Below are 22,019 nucleotides of genomic sequence, written 5' to 3'. Positions count from 1 at the left end.
TTATGGGATAAAAATAACTTTATATGTATAAAAGAATAGTGTTATTTTTAATTTAATTCACTGACTAAATTAAAGATTATTTTGATTATTATATATTCTTTGTGGGTGACAAAAATGGTTGAATTAATTAAAGATTCCAATATGAAGTTGCAAATGAACAAAGTTAAACACTTTATTCACATTAAGAATGAGATTTCTATTTGAAAATTTCCTTGTTGCTTCACTAAGGAATTCTCTTTCACAGGGAGGAAAATTGACCTTTGCATAAGTGTTTAAAATGTAATTATTATTTCCATAATCTACCAATGAATCTAAGATAAATATTGTAGAAATTTCACTCTTGCAATAACTAACAATAATAACTAACAAATGCAACAGGAAAATAATTAGCCAAAGAGTTTCCATCTCCCTCTCAGATTTAGTGTAGCAAGTAAGCTATAATATATGGTTCACCTACAAATAATATTATTCTAACAAAATAATATAAGAATCTTATAATAAATATACTAACCACTGCCGCCACCAGCTTTTTCAAGAATCATCTTAAACGGCCAGCTGAGAATGCAGCCAATCAATACCCTAACCTGGCTTCTACATCTAAAGCAAGCACACAGGTATAGAAATCTTGTAAATGTTATTGGGGACAGGATGCTTCTAATGGAAATTCCTCCTGTGATGGAAAGTTGCCGTCAGGAAAGGAGAAGCTTACTCCTCTGTAGCAGCAGATTGTGGAGCTCAGGAAAAAATTTCTGAACACTCTTCTCATTGTTGAGGTGGGATACAAAGTTTCAATTTTTTGGAGAGGATGTGGCAGAATGTTGGAACGCTGGCAGTGAGAAAGCTGTGGCTATGATAAGCAAATTCTAAGAAAATTGGCTGCTTTCTCATTCCGGTTGCATGTATGGGAAGGCTTGTGGAAGTTGGCTACAAAGTTGGCCTACCAAGACACAAGGCTGGCCCATTCTCCAGAGATTTCTTGGGCTCTATATACCAGGCTAAGGAGCTTCTGGGAGGAGAGGGTGGTGAAAGAGATGGACCAATTTGTCTGCTAGATTTGGGGTTATCCATAATATTGTTGGGCCAGGCAAGAATCTTAGGGTTTATAAGTTTTTGAATGGGAAAGAGAAAGAAGGACGAGGGCGCTGCCGCCGCCAAGGGCCAGGCGATCATCCCCAGCTTCTTCAAGCGAGGTGAGACCGATGCATCGCGGGCTCCCACACTTGTGTGGCCATCGCCGCATCATCTCAGGCGATCAGCCGAGAATGCGGCCAGCGCGAGTAAGAAACGGTGCTTGAATTTAGATGTAGACGCCGGGTCGGGCGATGGGAAGGATGCCGATTGTGGAGTATCGGGGGAAGCGATTAAAGACAGGCGTAGAAAGTTTGTAGATGTTCTTCTTGGAGAGGGGGACAGGGATGGCGGTGGTGGAAATTCCTCCTTTTATGGAAAGCCGCCGTCAGGGAAGGAGAAGCTTACTCCTCTGGAGCAGCAGATTGTGGAGCTCAAGAAGAAATTCCCAGACATCCTTCTCATGGTCGAGGTGGGATACAAGTTTCGATTTTTCGGAGAGGATGCGGAGAAAGCAGCCAATGTTTTGGGAATCGTTGCTTACTACAGCCACAACTTTCTCACTGCCAGCGTTCCAACGTTCCGGCTGCACGTACATGTGAGAAGGCTTGTGGAAGCTGGCTACAAAGTTGGCGTTGTCAAGCAGACCGAGACAGCGGCTATCAAAGCTCACGGGACGAACAAGGCTGGCCCGTTCTCGAGAGATCTCTCGGCGCTATATACCAAGGCCACGCTCGAGGCGGGCGAGTTTCTTGGGGGAGAAGAGAGCGGGGAAAGGGATGGACCTATTCGTCTTAGCAGCTATATCATGTGTGTTGTGGAGGAGGCAATCACCGAGCACAAGGCCAACGCTGGAAAGGATGAAGTGAGGGGAAGTTTTGATGCTAGATTTGGGGTGGTGGCCGTGGAAACCTCGACCGGAGACGTGATGTATGGCCACTTTCTGGACACTGTCACCAGGACGGAACTGGAATCACGGTTGCTTGCGTGTGCTCCCGCAGAACTTCTTTTATCTGCGTCCTTGTCCGCTTCTACAAAGAAGGTAAGCTGTTTTCTTTTCTCTGATCGGGTTGTATATGAATGATGGTGATTTTTCTATAGTTGTTGATGGACTATGCAGGCGCAGCGGATGTTCGAGTCGAGAAGACGCCTGAGAACTCGTTTGAAAATGGCGGTACTGTTGCTGCTCTTGCGGACTTCTACGGGAGCTTGGCGTCTTCTAAGAAAGGCTGTCTGGACGAGAAGGTTGATGCAGGGTTAGAGGTAATTTTCTAGTTGTCTTGATTACATTATCGGATGAGAATTGAAGTTTGCAGGCGTTGATGACGATGCCAGAAATCGTGGTTGCTGCGTTTGCGCATATATTTGCTTATCTGAAGCAGTTTAACCTGGAAAATGTACTGCGCTTGGGAGCTCTTTTCCGACCATTTGCCGGGCAGCAAGAGATGACGCTCTCGCCCAATACCATCCGCCAGCTTGAGGTAACCACTGAATGCGATGTTTACTTACCAGTAACAAGTTTTTTCTTTCTAGATTCTACATAACCAAACTGATGGTACTGAAAACGGATATTTATTCTGGCTTATGAATCACACAAAAACTGCTTTTGGCGCGAGGCTGCTTAAGTATTGGGTAAGGAGTTTGGTCTCAGTCACAATCTTGGATTTTTCGTTTTTTCATTCATGTCTATTTTCAGGTGACCCATCCGTTAAGAGACCGCATGCTTATTTCTCAACGTTTAGACGCCGTTGCGGAAATTGCCGAATCCATTGGAGATAAAGGCAGAGGTACAACAGTTGCAACTTTAGCTTCAACGTTGTTGCTGCTGGGAAAATTGCCTGATCTTGAGCGTGGTATCACAAGAATTTATCACAAAACAGCAACAACGTATGAGGTACCTTTCCTTTTCTGTAATCCTGTGGTTAATTCTTTTCTGACCGTAATGTTTGCTGCAGTTCATTAACGTGATTAATGCGATTATGAAAGCAGCGTCCCAGTTTCAACGGGTTCGCGACGCCAGGTCTGCGCTCCTCAGCAGGCTAATCTCCGCAGTGACTTCAACTTCAGTGATAGATCACGCAAACAAGCTTGTGACAAGTTTGAATGCAGAGGCAGCAGCTGCCGGGGATAAGATTAACTTGTTTGTTGCCGGCCAGTTTCCCGAGGTTTGTTATCGTTTCCCAGACTTCGTTTAAGTCGTGCTTCAGGTAGACGAATGCAAAGAGACCATAAAAAGTATTGAGAAGGATCTCGAAAGTTTTCTTCCCAGTTATCGGGAACTGTTGAAGTGTTCAAATCTGGAATACTTGAGCGTCTCGGGAACGTCGTTTTTGGTCGAGGTACTTTCTTTTTCTCAATTCAGTTATTTGATTGCTAAAAGCTTGTAGTTTCAGGTTCCATGTGCGCGCAGATTGGGTTAAAATAAACAGTACGAAAAAGGCAAACCGCTATCATCCTCCGGAGGTCTTGGAAGCATCGGAAAGAATGGCACTTGCAAAGGAGCAATTAAATATATCTTGCGCCAAAGCATGGGACATGTTCCTGACTGACTTTACCTCCTATCACATGGAGTTCCGGGCTGCAGTACAGGCACTAGCAGCTCTCGACTGTCTTTATTCCCTTGCTGTTGTCTCGTGCAATCAGGTCTGTCTCCTTGTGTTTTTCAACGCTTATCTGAATGAATAATGTGCTTCAGGGGTATGTTCGACCGGAGTTCGTGGATGAAGCGTGCCTTTTGAAGATAGGACATCCGGTTTGTTTCTTTTGCTCTTGTCGTTTAATATTTTTACTGGAATGTCTTTCCGTGAGCAGGTCCTAGATTCGACTCTGCAAGATGCATTTGTACCAAATGACACAGTTGTTTCTGGTGAGGGTGAACGATCGCAAATAATCACTGGTCCAAAAATGGGTGGTAAAAGTTGCTACATCGGTCAAGTTGCTCTAATCACAATCATGTCCCAGGTTCGCAACTATCTTTATTTCTTTTCACTCCGTATGTTTTGTTATCGTGCAGATAGGATTGTATGTTCCAGCCGCGACAGCCAAACTGCATGTATTCGATGCCGTGTTTACGAGAATGGGGGCGATGGACAGAATCCAGAGGGGCTCCAGTACGTTTTTCGAGGAGCTGAGTGAAGCTTCAACTATTCTCCACAAGGCAACTTCTCGCTCGCTGGTAGTCATCGACGAGCTGGGAAGAGGAACCAGCACGCACGACGGCATCACCATCGCGTATGCGATGCTCCATCACCTTCTCCAAGAGGTTCATACTCACTACTTGAACGTCACGGAGGTGGTGAAGCTCTTTCCCAGCCAGGTTCAAGCATACCATATGTCATATCTTGTGGAGAGCCTGGAAGGAGACCTTGACAAAAGCTCCGTGCAAGAAGTGGTACAAAAGGTGACGTTCCTCTACAAGCTCTAGTTCGGTGTTATAGGGGTTCCATATATATAATAAGGATAGTGGGTAGATTGGGCATGGCTGGTTAACTTGAGGTATAATTTAGCTCTTGCTTGCGTGTTTGTCCTTGTTTTGTATTTGGCTTGAGTTTAAGCTTAAGTTTCATATGATGTTAGTTGGTGGAGTATTTATATCCTTGTATTATGCCATTAGTATGTTGAAATAATGTTAAATTCCATTTGGCTTTATTTTATATGTTAGTCTTAGCATTGGGATATTAAATACTCTAGGACTGTTTCAAGTCACTCTGTGCTATAATACCTTCACTCCTTGGGTCCATACTTAAGAGTTTGGCACTATTGGCCCAAAGCCCTGAAACTCAAAGTCCTTTGGATGACATGTGGCACATAGAGGGTTTATGTTCCACTTCATTTTTATCTTATAGTAAATCACTATAAGATAAAAGGTAAAAACCACATGCATTACAAATTGCCCCTAGAAATATACTTGCTTGTTTTTTAAGTAATACCATTTGGTAACTTAAAATGCAACCAAAAAAAATGACTCAAGAAACAGTCTATATTGTTGGTTGGTTAAGGGAATTGCACTATATGTTAATTGATATTTGGCAGGTTCAATTTGCTCCGGCTAGGTTCAACCCAAGGGGTAGGGTGTCAAAAGAGCAGGGCTTTCTGGAGAGCTATTGCTCTCAACTTCCATTCTCAAAGGCATGAATTTGCAAAGAAGTGTAGTAGATTCTTAATAACCAAAGAGAGAGATAATTCATAGGGTTCAAATATAAAAGGAAAAGGCCTATAAATAAGAGTGTACCTTTTTTTCCAATCGATTAAAAGTTTTGGGATATTTTGTATTAAATGTTCTTGGGTTTGAATAGTACTAGGCTAGATGACCTTCTGGGAATTCTAAATTCAGGAGCTTACAGCTTCTAAATTTCTCCTCTTAAAAACATTGAGGATATCTAATTTTTCAAAAGGAATTAAAATACTATATAATTAATATTCTATTTAAGCTTATTATTTCTTAAGTGGTGAAGAACTTTTCAAGTGGATAAAATATCAATGGTTTCTTCTCTATCACTTGTATTTTCACTTTTATCCATTCTTTTTTTAATTTTTTTCTGTCCTATTTAAAAGTAAATTTATTATATTTCTAAAATTTACTAGTTATATTATGGTATTTTTACCTACTCCCAATGAATTATATTGATTAGATATGTATATTAAGTTATAAGATTTTCACTAAGAAAAAGTATAAAGACTGATAACTTCATTGAGTTATTTATTACTCTCTTGATCTAATATTAAAAAAGATGCCATAAAAGGGTTTATTTTCTAGCCTCACTTATAGTTTAAGTAGCACTCTTAGTGTATATAGAAATATGCATCTTAATTAGCCCAAAAACCATAGTTTATATACAAAAGTGAGTGGTTTGAAAATTATACTAATATTTATATACAATATCATAGCTATACACTTAGACCTCATATTATCTTATTCTTTTAGAAGGATGAAAGGTAGTTAAGGTTTTCAAGTTGAGAGACTAGGATCTAGAGGAACATCAGAAGGAGGCACTGGTGGATTATAGGTAGTGTTTGATCCCTTTATACAAAGCATTTAAGTTATTGCATATATATAATTTCTGGAGGATTAGTTTATTGAATGTTTTGCCAAACTTTATAAACATGCAGTTTAACTTACCAAAACACTTAATATAGTCTCTTCCACTGAATAAAGAGCCCCTTACACAAACCATATATTGTAACATTAGGAAAATGGATTAACACCAAATCATCCACTTTATACTCCATTGGTGGACGATGATGGAAGTTGTTGTGTTGTTATTATCCCACTTATACATAGCTTAAATGCTCAATAAACTCCACTTGAATGAATGGAAAAATACTCATCAAATGTTGATCCCAAGACTTAGTATTGGCATTTTATAGCAATCACGAAGGTAAACTCAACTCCATTAGTAGTATCAAATAATGACCACATAAAAGTTTATAAAGTGAAGCACCAATGGAACTTTATACCCTATGATATATGTATACCAAAGAAACGACAAATATCCATCCCAATTTAAATGCTAAAATTTTATATGTTTTGCAATCATTCCTTTAAATGTTAAAACAAGCCATTCCTAGAAACTTGGGTAAAAGTCTGTATGCTAAAAGCTTGTACTAGAAAAAAAAGAAAGAGGAAAAGAAAATAAGAGTGAAAGATAAAAGAAGGTAAGAGTAAAGTGGATGCTTACTACTACACTTGTTTGACTTGATTTTGCATTTTGCTTCAGTTAAACACAAATAAACATATAAAAAGTAAAAAAGGAATGACTTGAGTCCTTCAATTTCTATGAAGGCTTTTGTTGAAGTCATGAGCAAAGATAAACTTAACATCACTTGAGTACTGTAGATTTTGCACAAATAGATGTGCATTGATGATGGAAAGTTGGAATACAAAAGAAAGGGATAGAGTTTGAGTGTTAACTCACCTCCTTAATAAGTTCTGGCAACTGCCAGTCTTAAGATTTAAATTTCAAGACTTAGGATGATGTTTCTAAATATAACGTTGATTTTCTATGCTCCACTTTCTCCCATAACTGAGTTGAGTTTCATTTTGAAGCTCTCATTTCTCCATAGCATTGGGCTGTTTTATTGTTACTATGACTCCAGAGAGCTCATTCTTGAACTTGTTCTTCTGTTGTAGCGCACCCTATCCCTATAGCTGCTTCACCTTGAGTTGTCAGATCTCATTGTGAAGCTCTGCATTCTCCTTGGGGAGTTCTTTATTCATGTGCTAAGTCTTTGTGCATACAAATTCCTAGAAAATTGTACCTTGAATGCTCCTCTTGAGCTGGAAAATATGGTTCTGGATCTTCGTGAACTTCACATCTAGGGGCTGGTAGACAAAGGTGTTGATTGGACTTTGTCTCACATGAAAATGCTCATCTGCTTGTCGTGGAAAAGCCTTGCAAAATTTGCTGGTATTGGCATCTATGGTGTTGACTGGAGACATTGCATTTTGTCCACAAACTGGAGAAATGCCAAGCTTAAGATCCAGTGTAAGCTCAGGCTTGCAGCATCACTCTTGCTCGGGATGCTCTCAACTGTGGTGTTTGCCGTGATGTAGCATGTTGTCGGTGTCGGCATTGAGAGCTAGTTGTGTTGGTGTTGCTGTGTGCGGTGGGGATGCTGGAGACTGCTCCTGCTGGGTCATGTTCACGTTACACTGGTTTGACACCTGTCAGTTTGGAACCTGCAAGGTGGTTACATGTTCAGGATCTTGTTCTGGAATCTTCTCCTGAATTTCCTCACCTTGAGCTTTGTGATCTTTGTTGTTAGTTGTTCCCTTTACAGCTTTTGTGTTCTTGCGTGTAGATGTTGCTGTGCGTCCACATCTATCACACGCTTTCCACAATCCATCAACAGGAGAGCTTTCTTAGCCTTTATAAGGAACTCTGACCGACGCTTTTGGTATTGGTTTTCCTCCCTGCCAAATGCCACAGACTTGACTCCTGCCATAGGCCCAACGATTGCAATAAACTTCTGCTTGTATGACACTCTCTACAACTACTGGAACGCTCAAAGTTGGATTATTTTTAGTTTCAGAGTGAGAAATTTTTGGAAAAGCTTTACAGGCACAGAGCACCATCGCATTGGTAAACACAGTTTTGACATGCTTAGGCCTCCTGGCATTGCATGGTTACTTTCAGGCCCGAGTAGGATGGTGACGAGCTTGATCTCCGGTGGAGTAGCAGGAATCGCTGCCTCAACAGGTAAGAGTCTCAAGAGCGATTACGCTTGATCGCCATAGTTCCTGTTTTCAGCGGTGTTTCCGATCGACTTAACTCGGAGGGCGACCGGAGATGGACACCGGCTTACAAGCCTGGGATTGCGAGCGCGCTGAGGCACATTGTTCGCACCCAAGGCTACGCTGGGTTGTACAGGGCGATTTTTCCTGAGTACCTCAGCATCGAGCATTCGGAGGCCGAGCATTTCCATCCCCGATTCATTCCAACCGTCAGATATTCTTGAATCGACGGCCTTGATTGAATTTCCATGTTGCTAGCAAATTTTTAGGGTTCTTGCGATGGATGAGACTTGGTGATGGCAGCGATTCGATGCGCCGCACCGGCATTCGCTCCTTCGGCAGCGCCGCCGCGGGCGCCCGATCAGCAGGTGTCGGCGTTGAAGGTCACAAGGGATTTGCGCAAGGGCAATTTGCGCCTGGGCGATCCACGGCCAGGCGGCGGAGAACAAGCAGCTTGTTGTCAATGCGCTGGTGGACATGTACGCGAAATGCGGCAGCATGGAGGACTGTTCGACAGCATTCTTCACCCAAACGTGATGTCCTTGATGCTGGGCTACGTCTCCAATGGCGAGAGCGATGTGGCTCTGGATCTCTTCGAGAGGATGCAAGCCAGGCGGTCGGGCTGCAAGCCAAACTCCAGGACGCGGCAAAGGCTTGTAGCAGCCTCGCGGCGAAGGAAGACGCTGTTTTGGTCGATGGGAAGCTCGTCAAGGAGGCTAGTCTCGAGACCGGCAGAGGCATCCATTCTCAAGCCAAGCAGATGGGACCGTCTTGCAGCGAAGACGTTTTCCTCTCGAGCTAAGTGCGGCATCATGCCCGATGCTCGATCGGTCTTCGATGAGAGCCACAGCGAGACGTGGTCTCCTGGAACGCGTTGATACTGGGCTACGTAGAGAATGGAGAAAGCGAGGTCGCTCTCGAGTTCTTTCGGAAGATGGGCTGCTCGCCAAACTCTCGGACTTTCGTTGCTGCTGCCAAGGGCTGTGCGAATCTAGCAGTGAAAGAGGAGGCCACCAAAAGATGGTGAAGACGAAGAGCCTGGAGAAGGAGCTCGCTGTTCACGATGGAGCTGTGAAAAGCCACTGCTGTGGAGATATCTTCGTGGGGAGCAGCCAAGTGACAGGTACTCAAAGTGTGGGAGCATGGTCGACGCGCGGATGGTTTTCGAGAGCATGCCTCATCGTGATGTCGTGCTCTGGACGAGCTTGATACAAGGCTTTGTGGACAACGGGGAAAGCGAGCTGGCTCTCGTGTTCTTCGAAGATATGAAGCTATCTGGGTGCTGTCCAAGCTCTCGGACGTGTGTTGCTGCGCTTGCCGCCTGTGCGAGCTCGGCAATGCGAGAAGAAGCGGTGGATGTCGACGGCAAACTCGTGAAGAGAAAGAGCTTGGAAACCGGGGTGGCTATCCACGGTGAAGCTTCAAACAGCAGGTGCTGTGAGGACGTGTTCGTGGGGAACACTCTGATCGATATGTACGCGAAGTGTGAGAAGCTAGAGGAAGCTCGCAAGGTCTTCGATGGCATGGCTGGCCGATGTAAGTGGAGACAGCAAGCTGGCCTTGGAGCTGTTCTTTGGCATGGCTCGGGAGAACGATCCGGACGAGAGAACGTTTGTTGCTGCGCTCATGGCCTGCGTCCACCTTTCAGCGTCCGAGCCACCTGTTCCGCGAGAAGATGGAAAGCTAGTGCGAATCCAGAGCCTAGAAAAGGGGATGGAGATTCATTCTCTCGCCGCGAAGTTTGGACGCTGGGAGCAGCTTGGTGGATATGTATGCCAAGTGTGGAGATATGGTGAAAGCTCGAGCAGTTTTCAAACGCATGCCTAGCCGGGACGTTGTCGTTTGGACGAGCTCGATACAGGGATATATAGACAACGGTGAGAGTGAGCTCGGGCTGGAACTCTTGGAGTGGACTGTGCTCCAACCTCTCGGACTCTTGTAGCACTTACGGCCTAGCTGGAAGGAATCCAGGTTGAGCTTTACAGGCGTGGGCTGGAAGACGATCAAGTTGTGGGGAGTAAACTTCTACAGGAAGTGCGGAGTTATGAGTGCGAGCACTTGTTTGGATCTCTGGCAGTCCGAGATATCGTCGCCTGGAATGCACTGATCACAGGATTCGGCCAACAGGGTGACACGTCGCGCATGTTCGAAGCCTGTCGTGAGATGCGAGAAGATGGCGTGCGAGCAAACGCAATCACGTTTGTCTCGGTCATCATTGCTTGCAGCCACGGCGGCCTAGTTGAACGAGGCAGGGAGTTTTTCCAGGCAATGGACCCGGACTCTGGCATTTTTTGCGGGATTCATCACTACAGCAGCTTGGTGGATCTCTTAACCGACTGGAAGAGGCCGTGAAAGTCCTCGAGAGCATGCCTTTGAGAGCGGATGCTGTGGTTTGGAGGAGCGTCCTCGGGGCCTGCTGTAAGTGGAAGTGCGTTCGAGGCACTGACGAAGATCGACGAGAATGACTCGGCTGCGTACGTTCTGCTGGCGAGCATCTACCGGAGCGCGGGGCTGTGGGAGGATCATGATAAGCTCAAGACTATACAGGAGGCGGCCTTGAAAGCGGATAAGAAGAGTTCACTTCATCAAGCAGTCGTGATGGATTACAAACTGGAAGGTAGAAAGGACGGCAGCAACATGGTGGACGAGCTAGAGATTTGATTGCCAGCATCCACAGAGCTGGGAATGAGCTCTGCGGTTTGCCGCAAAGTAGGTCCAGAAGAACGCGTTGAAGAAGGCTGCCACGAAGATGGCAACGCTGACAAGTGTTATCACCTCTCTTTGGTCCTGTTCGCTACCACCTTGTCCCTCTGTTCTAAGCTTATGTGGCGGCATAGCAGTGCTCGAACAGGTGTTGGTCAGTGGCAAGCCACAGAGCTGATTCCCAGCGAAGAGAGCCGCGTCCATGGACGAGAGTTGCGGGCTGTCAGGTATCCGTCCCACCAGGCTGTTGTTGGAGACGTCGAAGATGGTGAGAAACGAGAGGTCCGCCACGGACGATGGTATGGAGCCATTGAGACGATTGCTCGCGAGCGCCACCCAGGAGAGATTCCTTGCCTTCCCCAGGGACTCGGGAATGGGACCTGTTAGCTGGTTGTGGCTCAGGTGCAGCACCTGGAGCTTGTAGAGGTCGCCAATGGCAGCTGGAATGCTTCCAGTCAGCTGGTTGAAGGAGAAGTCTATGGAGGTCGGGAAGGCGAAGCCGTTGTAGAGGAGTCCTCGCGTGGTTTGAATCATCACAGACCGTTTGTTCTTGTTGTAAAGCTGGACGTTGGCAAACAGTCGGCCAATGCTTTCCGGCATCTCCCCAGAGAACCTGTTAACCGAGAAGTCCATGGCTCGTAAGTTCGTGAGCCTGGGAAGCCAGTCCGGTATGGAGCCGCTGAAGCTGTTGTTTGAGAGGAAGAGGAACTGCAGAGACGACATGTTTTGCAATATGGCCGGGATTGAACCGACAAGATCGTTGCTGGAAAGCGACAGAAGGAGCAGGCGGCTCAAATTCCCGAAGCTGTCAGGGAGATTTCCAGAGAACTTGTTCTGCCCCAGCCAGAGAACGACGAGCTCAGTGCAGTTGGAGAGTCCGGAAGGGAGCTCCCCACCGATGTCGTTACTGCTGAGAACTAGCTGCTGGAGATGTGAGAGCTTCGAGAGCTCGCCTGGGATTGTTCCAGTCAAATCATTGCCGTTGAGCCATATCTCCCTGATGTTTGACCAGTTTCCAAGCTCCGGAGGTATGGCGCCACTAAAACGATTCCCCGTGAGAACCACCCTTTGGAGATGCGAGAGCTTCGAGAGCTCGCCTGGGATGGCGCCACTAAAACGATTCCCCGTGAGAACCAGCTGCTGGAGATGCGAGAGCTTCGAGAGCTCGCCTGGGATTGTTCCAGTCAAGTTATTGCTATCGAGCCATATCTCTTTGATGTTCGACCAGTTTCCAAGCTCTGGAGGTATGGCGCCACTAAAACGATTCCCCGTGAGAACCAGCTTCTGGAGATGCGAGAGCTTCGAGAGCTCGCCTGGGATTGTTCCAGTCAAGTTATTGCTGTTGAGCCATATCTCCCTGATGTTCGACCAGTTTCCAAGCTCCGACGGTATGGCGCCACTAAAACGATTCCCCGTGAGAACCACCCTCTGGAGATGCGAGAGCTTCGAGAGCTCGCCTGGGATTGTTCCAGTCAAGTTATTGCTGTCAAGCCATATCTCTCTGATGTTCGACCAGTTTCCAAGCTCCAGTGGTATGGCGCCACTAAAATGATTCCCCGTGAGAACCAGGATCTTCAAGTTCCTCAAGCTTCCCAGCGTAGCCGGGATCGTTCCGCTAAACCCGTTTAGCCCGAGGTTCAAAACCTCGATGCTTGCAAAGTTGCCATCTTCCAGCTCCAGTGGCCCGGAGAGAGAGTTGTATGCAGCGCGTAAAACAGAGAGCTTGCGTAGCCTTCTCAAGCTCGGTGGCAAACCACCATGGAGCGAATTGTTGGAGATACGCATGTACCTGAGCTCCAAGTTCTTGCTCCAAATATCGGGTAGATCTCCTCTAAACCTGTTATACGATATGTCCAGGCGCGTCAAGTTCGTCATCTCCCCGAAAGTTTCTGGAATGGAGCCGCTGAGTCCGTTCTGCGAGAGTTCCAGTGCCTCCAGTCCCAGGTTACCACCAATGGAAAAGCTCCCAGTTAAGTTGTTGATGGACAGGTTGAGCGATCGCAGCGTCAAGCTAAACTTTGGGAGTCCGGCCACTGTTAAGAAGTTCCCACTGAGGTCCAGGCTTTCCAAACTCTTGAGGTTGGAGAGATTTCCGGGGAACTCTTGCAGGGAATTGGAGCTCAAGTTGAGGAGGTTGAGCTGCGTATTTTTGCAAGGGACTTCCAGCGAGGAGAGGCCGTTTTGCGAGAGGTCCAGGCGAGCCAGCGATGGAAGCTCGGCCCAGGTGGCAGGAAAAACTCCCGAGAGATTAAACCTGGACAGAGCGAGGCCCTCCACTTGGTTGTCCGAGCTCCACTCCACTCCCCGCCATGCTCTTGGATCGGCAGTCTCGTTCCACACTTTGATGCCAAGCCTGTCACGGAGAGAGAGAAGAACCTGTGTGTCGTTCACGATTGCGGATGGATTTGTGGGGCACTGTGACCGGGATCTTGTGAGAAAGACGAGTAGAAACAAAGGCAGCAGCAAATCCGCGAGAGACATGGCCATGGATCAGAACATCAAAGAGTGGGAGCTATCATGAAAGATGAGGTTCTTCTTTTCGCAGAGTTTACACGCACAAATGTTAATCAATTCTTGGCACACTTGACTTCGAGCCGATTGAACCTTGATGAAAGCCTTGGTAGTCAATAAAGTGGGGGATTTGGGATTTGCCATTGGTATACTGGGCTATCAACTATATTACATAACATAGACCTTTGCACAATTTTTTCTTGTGGTGATTTTTTGGCCACGGTGGATACAATGTGGACTTCGGCAGGTCAAGACTTAGACTTGACTTCTGCGAGTCCGTACACTACTACATAAAAGCATTATAATGATATGTTTTTCCAACGAAATTTTTGTGTTTGTTTGAAATCTAAGTTGTAATTTTCAACTCAACTTAAATGTAGCAAATTGGCTTTAGTTACAAATTTTAAGTTGTAATTTGTGATAGCTTTATAGTTACTCAAATTTAAGTTGGAAATTATAGTTTTCCTTTACAACTAAAATATAAATCATAATTTGTTCTTTAAAGCTAGATAAGTTCATATATGCTGCTAATTAGAGTTGCAATTTACAACTTTTAAACTGTGACTAAAATGTAAGTTCTTAAGGTTTGTAGTTCCAAAATTTTTAGTCATAAATTTCAACAATATTTACATCAACTAACTTACTAATAGTAGTATAATGTACCCACTTTTAACACATAATTTCCTAATTTGTTTTTCTCCTCAGATCTGTATTAAGTTTTTTGTTTAGGATTTAGGAATGAGAGTTGCATGTTGGTGTTTAAGGTGTAGAAGTAATTATATTTACCTTATACAAATTATTATAAATCATATTCGTCTTTATGGTAAACAGCTGAGTTGTCCTTGTTTGCTCACTCGCTCTCTAGCACTATCAACCTTTTACCTTTAGGATGGAGAATGCTTGTCTATAAGCTCCTGGGAGAAGGTCCATAGCTTGTGAGTGAGCTCGGGATCTCTGCCATAAGCGCTACAGTTGGATTTGTTGGAATCCACGAAGTATTGCCCGGTGACATCCTTGAGGCTTGGATGTAAAGCCGCGTAGCACGTCGTAGCAGCGCCCTGAGAGATCGATCACGTATTAGTCACAAAAAACTTCCAGATAATTGAGAGAATTTTTCTTACCTGTGGGACATTTTTCCAAAGGAAGCTGGAGAGGAACTTGAGAACCCCTGCATGAAGATCAAAGTTCCATAAGTAACCGAAAACAAATAAGGCAAAGAGACAAACTCATTATGTAGAATGTGTACCACATCAAAGGTGTCATTATAAACTCTGGATGAACAGCATTAGCTGTGATGTCAACTCCTTCAGCCTAAAAGAGAAAGCATTGACAAAAGAGAAAGGTGGGAGAGATTTCAAAGCATTAGATGAATACCTTGAATCTCATTGCCAGTTCTTTGGCGTGAAAGATGTTTGCAAGCTTGGATTGACTGTATGCTCTAGTGTCAGAGTACCTTTTGGAAGAAAAAAGGAAGAATGATTGTATGTTATTTTATAAGGAGAATAAGGACCTTCAATTTTGTAGAATTTCTAATGCTAGCAAGCACAAAGATTTTAATAATTATATACCTGAGAAAATAATGCATTATTTATTTATTATACCCAACAATAATTTCAATATAGAGAAATAACACAATATATAACTTATCATTTTATCATCAATCCACTAATGGAATAATGAAAATGCCTGCAGATGGTTCAACTTAAAATAAAATTCGAAGATGATTATCCAGATTTTGCAGTAGATCCAAGAAATATACATCTTAGTATGGCTGCAGATGATCTTTCTCCAACAAAATTAATGGCAAAAATATATTCATGTTAGGCAATTGTTGCAATTAATAATAATATACCACCAACTCTAGCAATTAAGCCTTCATTTATATTCCTTATTATGATTATACTAGGTATTAGTTTAAAAAAATAAATTGAAATATTTATATCTATAATTTTTCTAGGCCCAAAACTTCCTAAGGTACTTAATATTTATTGGTTATTATTTTTGGAAGAGTTAAAACAATTATGGGATGGAGTGCCATGCAAAGATAATTCTAAGCTAGAGGGTCAACAATTTTTTAAGCTTAGAGAAGTAGTGTGATAGTTTATTCATGATTTTCCTGGATTATGATTTTGTTCCAAGACTTTGAACTAATGGGAAAATACTTTTACCCAGATTGTGGATCTAGATTCTTAGAATATAGTCAAGAAGTTTATAAAAAAGCATATATATTGGTCATTGGTGTTTCTTACCTATAGATCATCTATTTAGGTCTACTAATAGAATGTAAGATTTTAGTTATTATTTCTAAAGCATAATTTTAAGTAGTTTATTTAATAGTCATAATTATATTTGACCAATACTAGGACAAATGAATCCAAAAAAATAGGTACCATATTATTATTTGGTTAGACAAGAAGATCAAATATCATTACCTAATGGTATGAAATGGTTATATCCACATTTTATCAACTTCCATATTTTTATAAGTTGCCAATAGCATTTTTAAAGGATTACACGCATATATTTAAGAATGTTTTTGAAATTATATATAAAACTATTACTGGTAAAAATGATGAATTAAGTACTAAAAAAGACTTAGTTGTGTGCAAAATGAAGTAAAATATGTGGCTGCTACATGATGGAAAAATTGATCATAGAACTTGGACATTAACAAGTCATCAAAATAAATGATTTATTGATAATATAGAGGCTTTTAAAGTGTTTACAATATATGGAACTGAATTTTCAAATTGTATAGATGAGAAAGGTAATTTAATAGGTATGAAAACAATTGGCTTCATTTACTATGAGTACGTTTCTAAATTTACTAAAATGTTAATTAATATAGTTATTAGGATTTTTATCCCATTTTTATAATGGGAAACACAACACTAGAAAGTAATATATTTACTTGGAGAAGTTTTATGGTACTAATTGATTTAATTTTTTGAATTCAATTAATTTTAATTTTAATTAGATTTTTAACTGCTCAAGAAGTAGATAAATCTTTGATACTTTTTATGAAAGAAAAGTTAATCATATGTGTGTGTTTATTGGAAGTAACATTACTTACAATAGTTATGACAACACAAGCACATTTTTGTCGCAAATATGACTTCAGGTATCAAAAGATATTTGTCAACCAATCCTTACATACACTCTCTCCATATTACCATAATAGCAAAAGGTTACTACTGTTAGTTCCCTTATGGTCTCCACCCAAGCTAGTTGAGAAACTGGTTAGCACATATGCACTTAAGCCAGAAGGGCACTAAAGAAGGAAATCCTAAGTTATTATTAAATCAAGCATACTAAACATGGTAACGAGAAACTCGTGTTGTTGATTTGCACTTGCTAGTGTTAAGAACCCTTGTAATATTGAGCTTCGTCCCTCAATATTCACTAAACGATAGCTTACTGTGTTTGCCAAATACTTGTAAGCAACCAAAGGGAACGACTCGAGAGACGATCCATGGGGTTCAAATATAGAGGGAAAGGGCCCATGAACAAGAGTGCACCCCCTTTTCCAATCGGTTAAGGGTCTTGGGATACTTGGGGTTAAGCGTCCTTGGGTTTGAATAGTACTGGGCTGGGTGACCTCCCGGGAAGTCCAAAACTCAAGAGCTTACAATACCCTCACTATCATGTTCTTTGTATTAATCTCATTTTAGTCCCAAATGTTATTTATGAAAAGTGTTTAGATTTGCTCATTTGACATATTTACAGAATGTAGAGATTGTCTTGAACACAATGGTGTTTGTCCCATGTTCAAATTCACAATTTAGGGGGATTCCACATTTAGTAAGTTTCGAGCTTGTCTCAGAAACTAACTCCTAATACTAAGGGAAGCTTGGGTGAAAGCCCAAAGCATGTGTTCCTCAGGGGGGGGGGGAGGGGGAGGAGGTGTAGCAGGATATAGGGGGTTCCAAATGTATAGTAGGGATAATGGGTAGGTTGGGCATAGCTGACCAACTTGGGGCATAATCTAGCTCTCGTTTGTGTGTTTATCTTTATTCTACATCCGGCTTGGGTTTAAACCTAAGTTCCAGGTGGAGTACTTATATCTTTATGTTAGGCCACCGATATGCTGAAATAACGCCAGACTCCATTTGGCACCATTTTACGTGTTGGTTCTGGCATTGGGATGTTAGATGCTCTATAACTATTCCAAATCGCTTCGTGCTTCTATCTCTTCACTCTTTGGGCTATATGCTTGGGATTCATTCCATGCTCTAGTGCCATTACTCTTTGGTTCTATACTTGGGAGTTTGGCACCATTCTTTCATTCAGTGGCCCAAGGCTTTGAAACTCAAGCTCCACTCCACTATCTTTTGGACACGTGGCATGTGACACATGGTATATAGAGGGTTTAGGTTCCGCTTCGTGGTTATCCTATGGTAAATCACCATAGGATAAAGGGTGAAAACCACATGCGCTACAATTAGTATCAGAGGATGAGTCTTAGTAAATACTATCCAATGAGATTGGGCAACTAATTTCGTTGAATATGTAGAGATGAAAATGATGATCCGAGTGGGTACACGTTTGGGTGCAAAGGCTTCACATTTGTTTCTTGGGTATGGATTTGGTTGCATTTTTGTACCTTATTATATGAGTTTGCTCTTGGGCTCCTAAGAAGGACTGAGATGTACCATTATACACGAGTTTGTGCTTAGGCTCGTGAGTGAAGCACATTAGCAACTCGAGGTTACACTTTGAGTTAATAGGATTAATATTAACCTATCAATGATTCCATAAGTTATTCCAATGGTTCCATGAGTTGTTCTATGTACCGTGAGAAAAAGTAAACCTTCCTTGAGTTTTCTAAGAGTGGTAAATAGGTTGGCCTATAGTTGTTTAGCATGACACTAGTGGATCATTCCTAGGCATAATTATAAGTGGATCAATCAAGACTATAGGGATAAGTCTATTGGTTCAAATAATCATTGCCGTACTCTCTCATAAAATTTTCTTGGATTGGACTGAAGGCAGTGCAAACGCAAGCTTGAGGTTTGGTTAAAGATGGATAATCGTGAAATGTTAAACCATTTTAACTTGACTTACTATTAGAAGACTTGGGTTATAATGCTCAAATCTTTTCTAGAGAACCTTGCTATTGCTCCTTAAGTAGCTTGGTGTTAAATTAGTTTTGAGTTTAGTAAAAAAAAAAGTGGTATGAGTTTGTCCATATTGTGAACAAAAGTTAGTGGTATTGGGTGTTGTAAATCTCTATCGATGGGGTGTGGCATTTATGTTGCATTTTGTCAAATTGAGTTAATACTTGATACTCACATAAACTTTGTAGTAGTGACATGGGTATTGCTTGTGGTGTTGCTTAATTAATGATTAAGTTATTGTGAATTTATATCATACCCATGTGATAGTGTGCAATGTGTTTATGAAGTTGTAAATGATGATAAACCCCAAAGTGGTTGATGGAAAAACTAGTCTACTTACATATAATAGCTTTGACTAGATTCTGGATGATGATCCATTATGCTAAGCTTAAGTTAATACATTATTTACTTAAGGGTTTGCCCATAAGGTGTTAAAAAGGGTTATAACATTCACTTGCTATAGCTTGTTAGTTGATCCGTTAGCACTTGGAGTAGATTGTTGGATGGAGAAGGTGTGTAGTTGAAGCATTGACATTGTTAGCACTTGTGTTAAGGAAGTAGCATTGTTGTTTCAAGTGATGAGGAATTTTCTTTAGAACTTGATTTTCCATGTCATTTTTCTTGTTAGTGTTTTGGCTTCATATTAAATGTTGAAGGTAATTGAAGAATAGTGTTAGTGTAATATGGATATCTAAAGATATGGTCTTCATGATCAAGCCTTAAATGTTCATTATGCATTTTTGCAGATGTCTGTGTTGGATGTCGAAATATGGGCATGATGTTCGATGCTTAAATATATTGTTGAGTCATGAGAATTAGTGTTGAGGTGAACATATGTGAAGTTGTTAGTAGGAGGAAGTTGGTTGAGTCTTGAAAGTTTGCATTCCTAGACTGAGAGTCATTCTTTCTCTAGGATGGAAAATTTTCTACAAATTTTTTTCAGGATTTTTCAATGGTTGATCTATTGATCACTTTGCTCAAAAATTAATCTATTTTTGTAAGCCAATCCAAACTAGTGAAGGAGTTGAAGTTAATTTTGGTTAGCTTAAACCCTAGTAAGTAGTTTGTATAATACGGCCCGAAAGGGATGCTAACTTTTGAGGCTAAAGCAATTGAGTTGGATAGAGTCTGGAGTTGATGTAGAAAAGTAGTTATTACAATTTTCTAGAAATGTGACTCTTGTGCCTTTTTTCTGTAGCATTGTGCTTGGTGGTAGGTTCACTTTGCATTTTGTTAAACTATATGAGAGTAGTGAGCTCTCACTGATCTTAACTTAGTTTTGGTGGCCTTGTGCCTTAGCTGAGGATGGTGATGTCCAACTTAGTTGTCTGAGGTTAAAATGTTGGTACCCATACTATAACTTTGTATATGAGGAGGTTGTGTACTGATATGAGTCCATCTCATGATTTTCACTTTAGTTATGACTAAATGTTGATCATGCATAGCTAGCCTCTTTAAGGCATGCTCAGAGCTATTATCTAAACATATTGATGAGCTTATTGCGGTTGAGTTGGATTCAAGTAGTCATTTAATTTATGCCTGTCCATAAACCTTTATCTCGTACTTGAGGTATTACATTTATATTAGACAAGTATATGATTTGATGGCATGAGTTTAGTGTTCAAGTCTTGTGAAGGCAAGTTGAAGAGTGATTGTTAGTTGTTTAGAAACTAATGATTGATTGTAGACTTTGTTAAGGATTATTTAACACTTGCTTTGCTCGATGATGATTTAGCAGTGATAGGCTTGCTTTACCAAATGGTGTTGTAGAAGATCATGTCATTAAACTTATATAGTTTTTCCATGTTGGTATATAAATTCTACCTTTGTCGATGTCATTTGTTTGCATTTAGTCCATGGTGTTGGATTTCATGGAGTCTTGGATGTGGTGAATCACTCTTTGATAGTGTGTTATTTGTAACTAAGTAATGTTGAAGGATTGGTCTCAGATACTAACTAAGGTATCTTTGACTTTGTATAGCTTGGTTGCTAAAGAGCTTTGAGTGGTGATTCGCTCTTGCTTTCTTTTAGCTTTATTATGGTGTTGATGGCATTGAAGTGATGCCTTGTTGTTGAGATTTGACTGAAATGAAATATCTCTCCATAAGATTGATATTGAATTTCATTAGTCTTGATGTAAATAGTGTTGATGTTTGGGCTATAGCTTTATGTTATTGGCATTCATGTATTTACTAGTTAGCAATTATGTTGACGTTCAAATAAACTGAGTTGCAAGTTGAGTTAGTTGTGTTCTAGACGAGATTGTTTAGTAGGGGTCAACAACTTTAGCTTTTCCTTGAAAAGTGATTCAGTCGTGGACTATACTAACTTTACAAGGGGAAGAGTTAATGATCAATATTGAAGATGTTGAATCCTTTATATTGATCATTGATGATAATTCTTATGCTTATTATAAAGTGAGTTACTGTAAGGAACCAACTCCCCGAGGTGTCGTAGGCTAAAGGATCCCCAAAAGCATGACCGAAATGACAAAGAGTTCATCGGATGGGACCGAGTCTGAGATCGAGTCTAAGACCGACTTTAAAACCAAGTTCGAGATAGAGTCCGGGCTCAAGTCTGAGGCCGACTCCGAGACCTAGTTCGAGATAAAGTCCAAGATCCGAGATCGGTTCTAAGACCGAGTCCGAGGTCGAGTCCGAAGTCGAGTCCGAGATTGGATCCGAGATCGAGTCCAAGACCAAGTCCAAAGTCGGGTTCGAGATCAAGTCCAAGATCAAGTCCGAGATCGAGTCCAAGTACTAATACAGGTCAAGGGGTGAAAGCCCAAAGCGTGCGTCTCCCGGGGGGGGGGGGGGGGGGGGCCTCAAGGGGTTCCAAAAGTATAATAGGGATAGTGAGGTCCAAGAACCAGTCTTGAAGGAACTCTTCAGTGGTGCTTCCAAACTGACTTGAGGTTGAGACTGGGGCTGAGGGGCCTTGGGTGGGAGTGAGCATGGACTCGGGTGGTGCCGGAGGGGCCACCCAAGGAAGTGCTTAAGAGCAGCTCCCACTCCCGAAAGGGAAACCGACTATGGTGCTTTCGGCTCATATGGAGTGGTGCCCCATTTGAGTACCTTGCGGCTCATTGGTCCTCGCCCTTCCCAATGGAAGTGGGGGGGGGGGGCTAGAGGTACCCATACTAGGCCGTTAGGCCATGGTGTTTCGCCCTAGCGTCCCGAAACATGTGTTGCACTCAAGACTTGGGATTTAGAGGGTCCCATGATCAAGTATTGTGGTACCAAGGGATGTTAAGAACCTGGAGGCTTAGTGTGCTTGGCTACTTGTGCTTGCGGGGAGTGTAGCCGAACCTTAAGTCCAATCTAACCCGGGGAGGGGGATTGGGAGAGATTTGGGAATCCATGAATGGATGGCTAATGCTCTGTTGC

The 22,019-nt window shown here is 42.3% G+C and overlaps 3 protein-coding genes and 1 long non-coding RNA gene across 4 annotated transcripts; 3 read left to right on the top strand and 1 right to left on the bottom strand.

The window, feature by feature from the left end:
• Positions 1-1,112: 1,112 nt before the first annotated feature.
• LOC9647215 (DNA mismatch repair protein MSH3) lies at positions 1,113-4,714 on the top strand. The gene is made up of 11 exons (XM_024686449.1): positions 1,113-2,110; positions 2,170-2,331; positions 2,385-2,549; positions 2,602-2,700; positions 2,765-2,962; positions 3,024-3,233; positions 3,276-3,447; positions 3,479-3,711; positions 3,764-3,820; positions 3,880-4,029; positions 4,082-4,714. The coding sequence occupies exons 1-11, from the start codon at positions 1,115-1,117 to the stop codon at positions 4,490-4,492; spliced, it is 2,853 nt and encodes a 950-aa protein (XP_024542217.1). The 5' UTR covers positions 1,113-1,114; the 3' UTR covers positions 4,493-4,714.
• Positions 4,715-8,111: 3,397 nt separating this feature from the next.
• On the top strand, positions 8,112-8,549 carry LOC112350370. Its single transcript, XR_002993746.1, has 2 exons — positions 8,112-8,267; positions 8,319-8,549. It is a non-coding gene; the product is annotated as an uncharacterized LOC112350370 (long non-coding RNA).
• An 895-nt stretch (positions 8,550-9,444) lies between these two features.
• LOC112350329 (pentatricopeptide repeat-containing protein At3g24000, mitochondrial-like) lies at positions 9,445-10,654 on the top strand. Its single transcript, XM_024686303.1, has 3 exons — positions 9,445-9,838; positions 9,951-10,072; positions 10,274-10,654. The coding sequence occupies exons 1-3, from the start codon at positions 9,445-9,447 to the stop codon at positions 10,652-10,654; spliced, it is 897 nt and encodes a 298-aa protein (XP_024542071.1).
• A 209-nt stretch (positions 10,655-10,863) lies between these two features.
• Positions 10,864-13,492, bottom strand: LOC112350328 (LRR receptor-like serine/threonine-protein kinase GSO2). The gene has a single exon (XM_024686302.1). It carries the CDS (start codon positions 13,490-13,492, stop codon positions 10,952-10,954), a length of 2,541 nt encoding a protein of 846 aa, XP_024542070.1. The 3' UTR covers positions 10,864-10,951.
• Between the last annotated feature and the right edge of the window lie 8,527 nt (positions 13,493-22,019).

This window comes from Selaginella moellendorffii, unplaced genomic scaffold, assembly GCF_000143415.4.
Source record: "Selaginella moellendorffii unplaced genomic scaffold, v1.0 SELMOscaffold_48, whole genome shotgun sequence".
Taxonomy (NCBI): Eukaryota; Viridiplantae; Streptophyta; class Lycopodiopsida; order Selaginellales; family Selaginellaceae; genus Selaginella; species Selaginella moellendorffii.
Note: the sequence above shows the minus strand (reverse complement) of the source record. Positions and strands in the feature narration are given on the sequence as shown.

What these genes read in the sequence shown, in the direction of transcription:
- LOC9647215 (XM_024686449.1), top strand. Translation starts at nt 1,115, where the DNA reads ATGGGAAAGAGAAAGAAGGACGAGGGCGCTGCCGCCGCCAAGGGCCAG. An exon ending in AGGTTGATGCAGGGTTAGAG is followed by an intron (nt 2,332 to 2,384) that starts GTAATTTTCTAG and finishes TGAAGTTTGCAG; the next exon opens with GCGTTGATGACGATGCCAGA. An exon ending in AAACAGCAACAACGTATGAG is followed by an intron (nt 2,963 to 3,023) that starts GTACCTTTCCTT and finishes TGTTTGCTGCAG; the next exon opens with TTCATTAACGTGATTAATGC.
- LOC112350329 (XM_024686303.1), top strand. Translation starts at nt 9,445, where the DNA reads ATGGTCGACGCGCGGATGGTTTTCGAGAGCATGCCTCATCGTGATGTC. An exon ending in CGATGGCATGGCTGGCCGAT is followed by an intron (nt 9,839 to 9,950) that starts GTAAGTGGAGAC and finishes TCCACCTTTCAG; the next exon opens with CGTCCGAGCCACCTGTTCCG. An exon ending in GGGAGCAGCTTGGTGGATAT is followed by an intron (nt 10,073 to 10,273) that starts GTATGCCAAGTG and finishes GAAGGAATCCAG; the next exon opens with GTTGAGCTTTACAGGCGTGG.
- LOC112350328 (XM_024686302.1), bottom strand. Translation starts at nt 13,492, where the DNA reads ATGGCCATGTCTCTCGCGGATTTGCTGCTGCCTTTGTTTCTACTCGTC.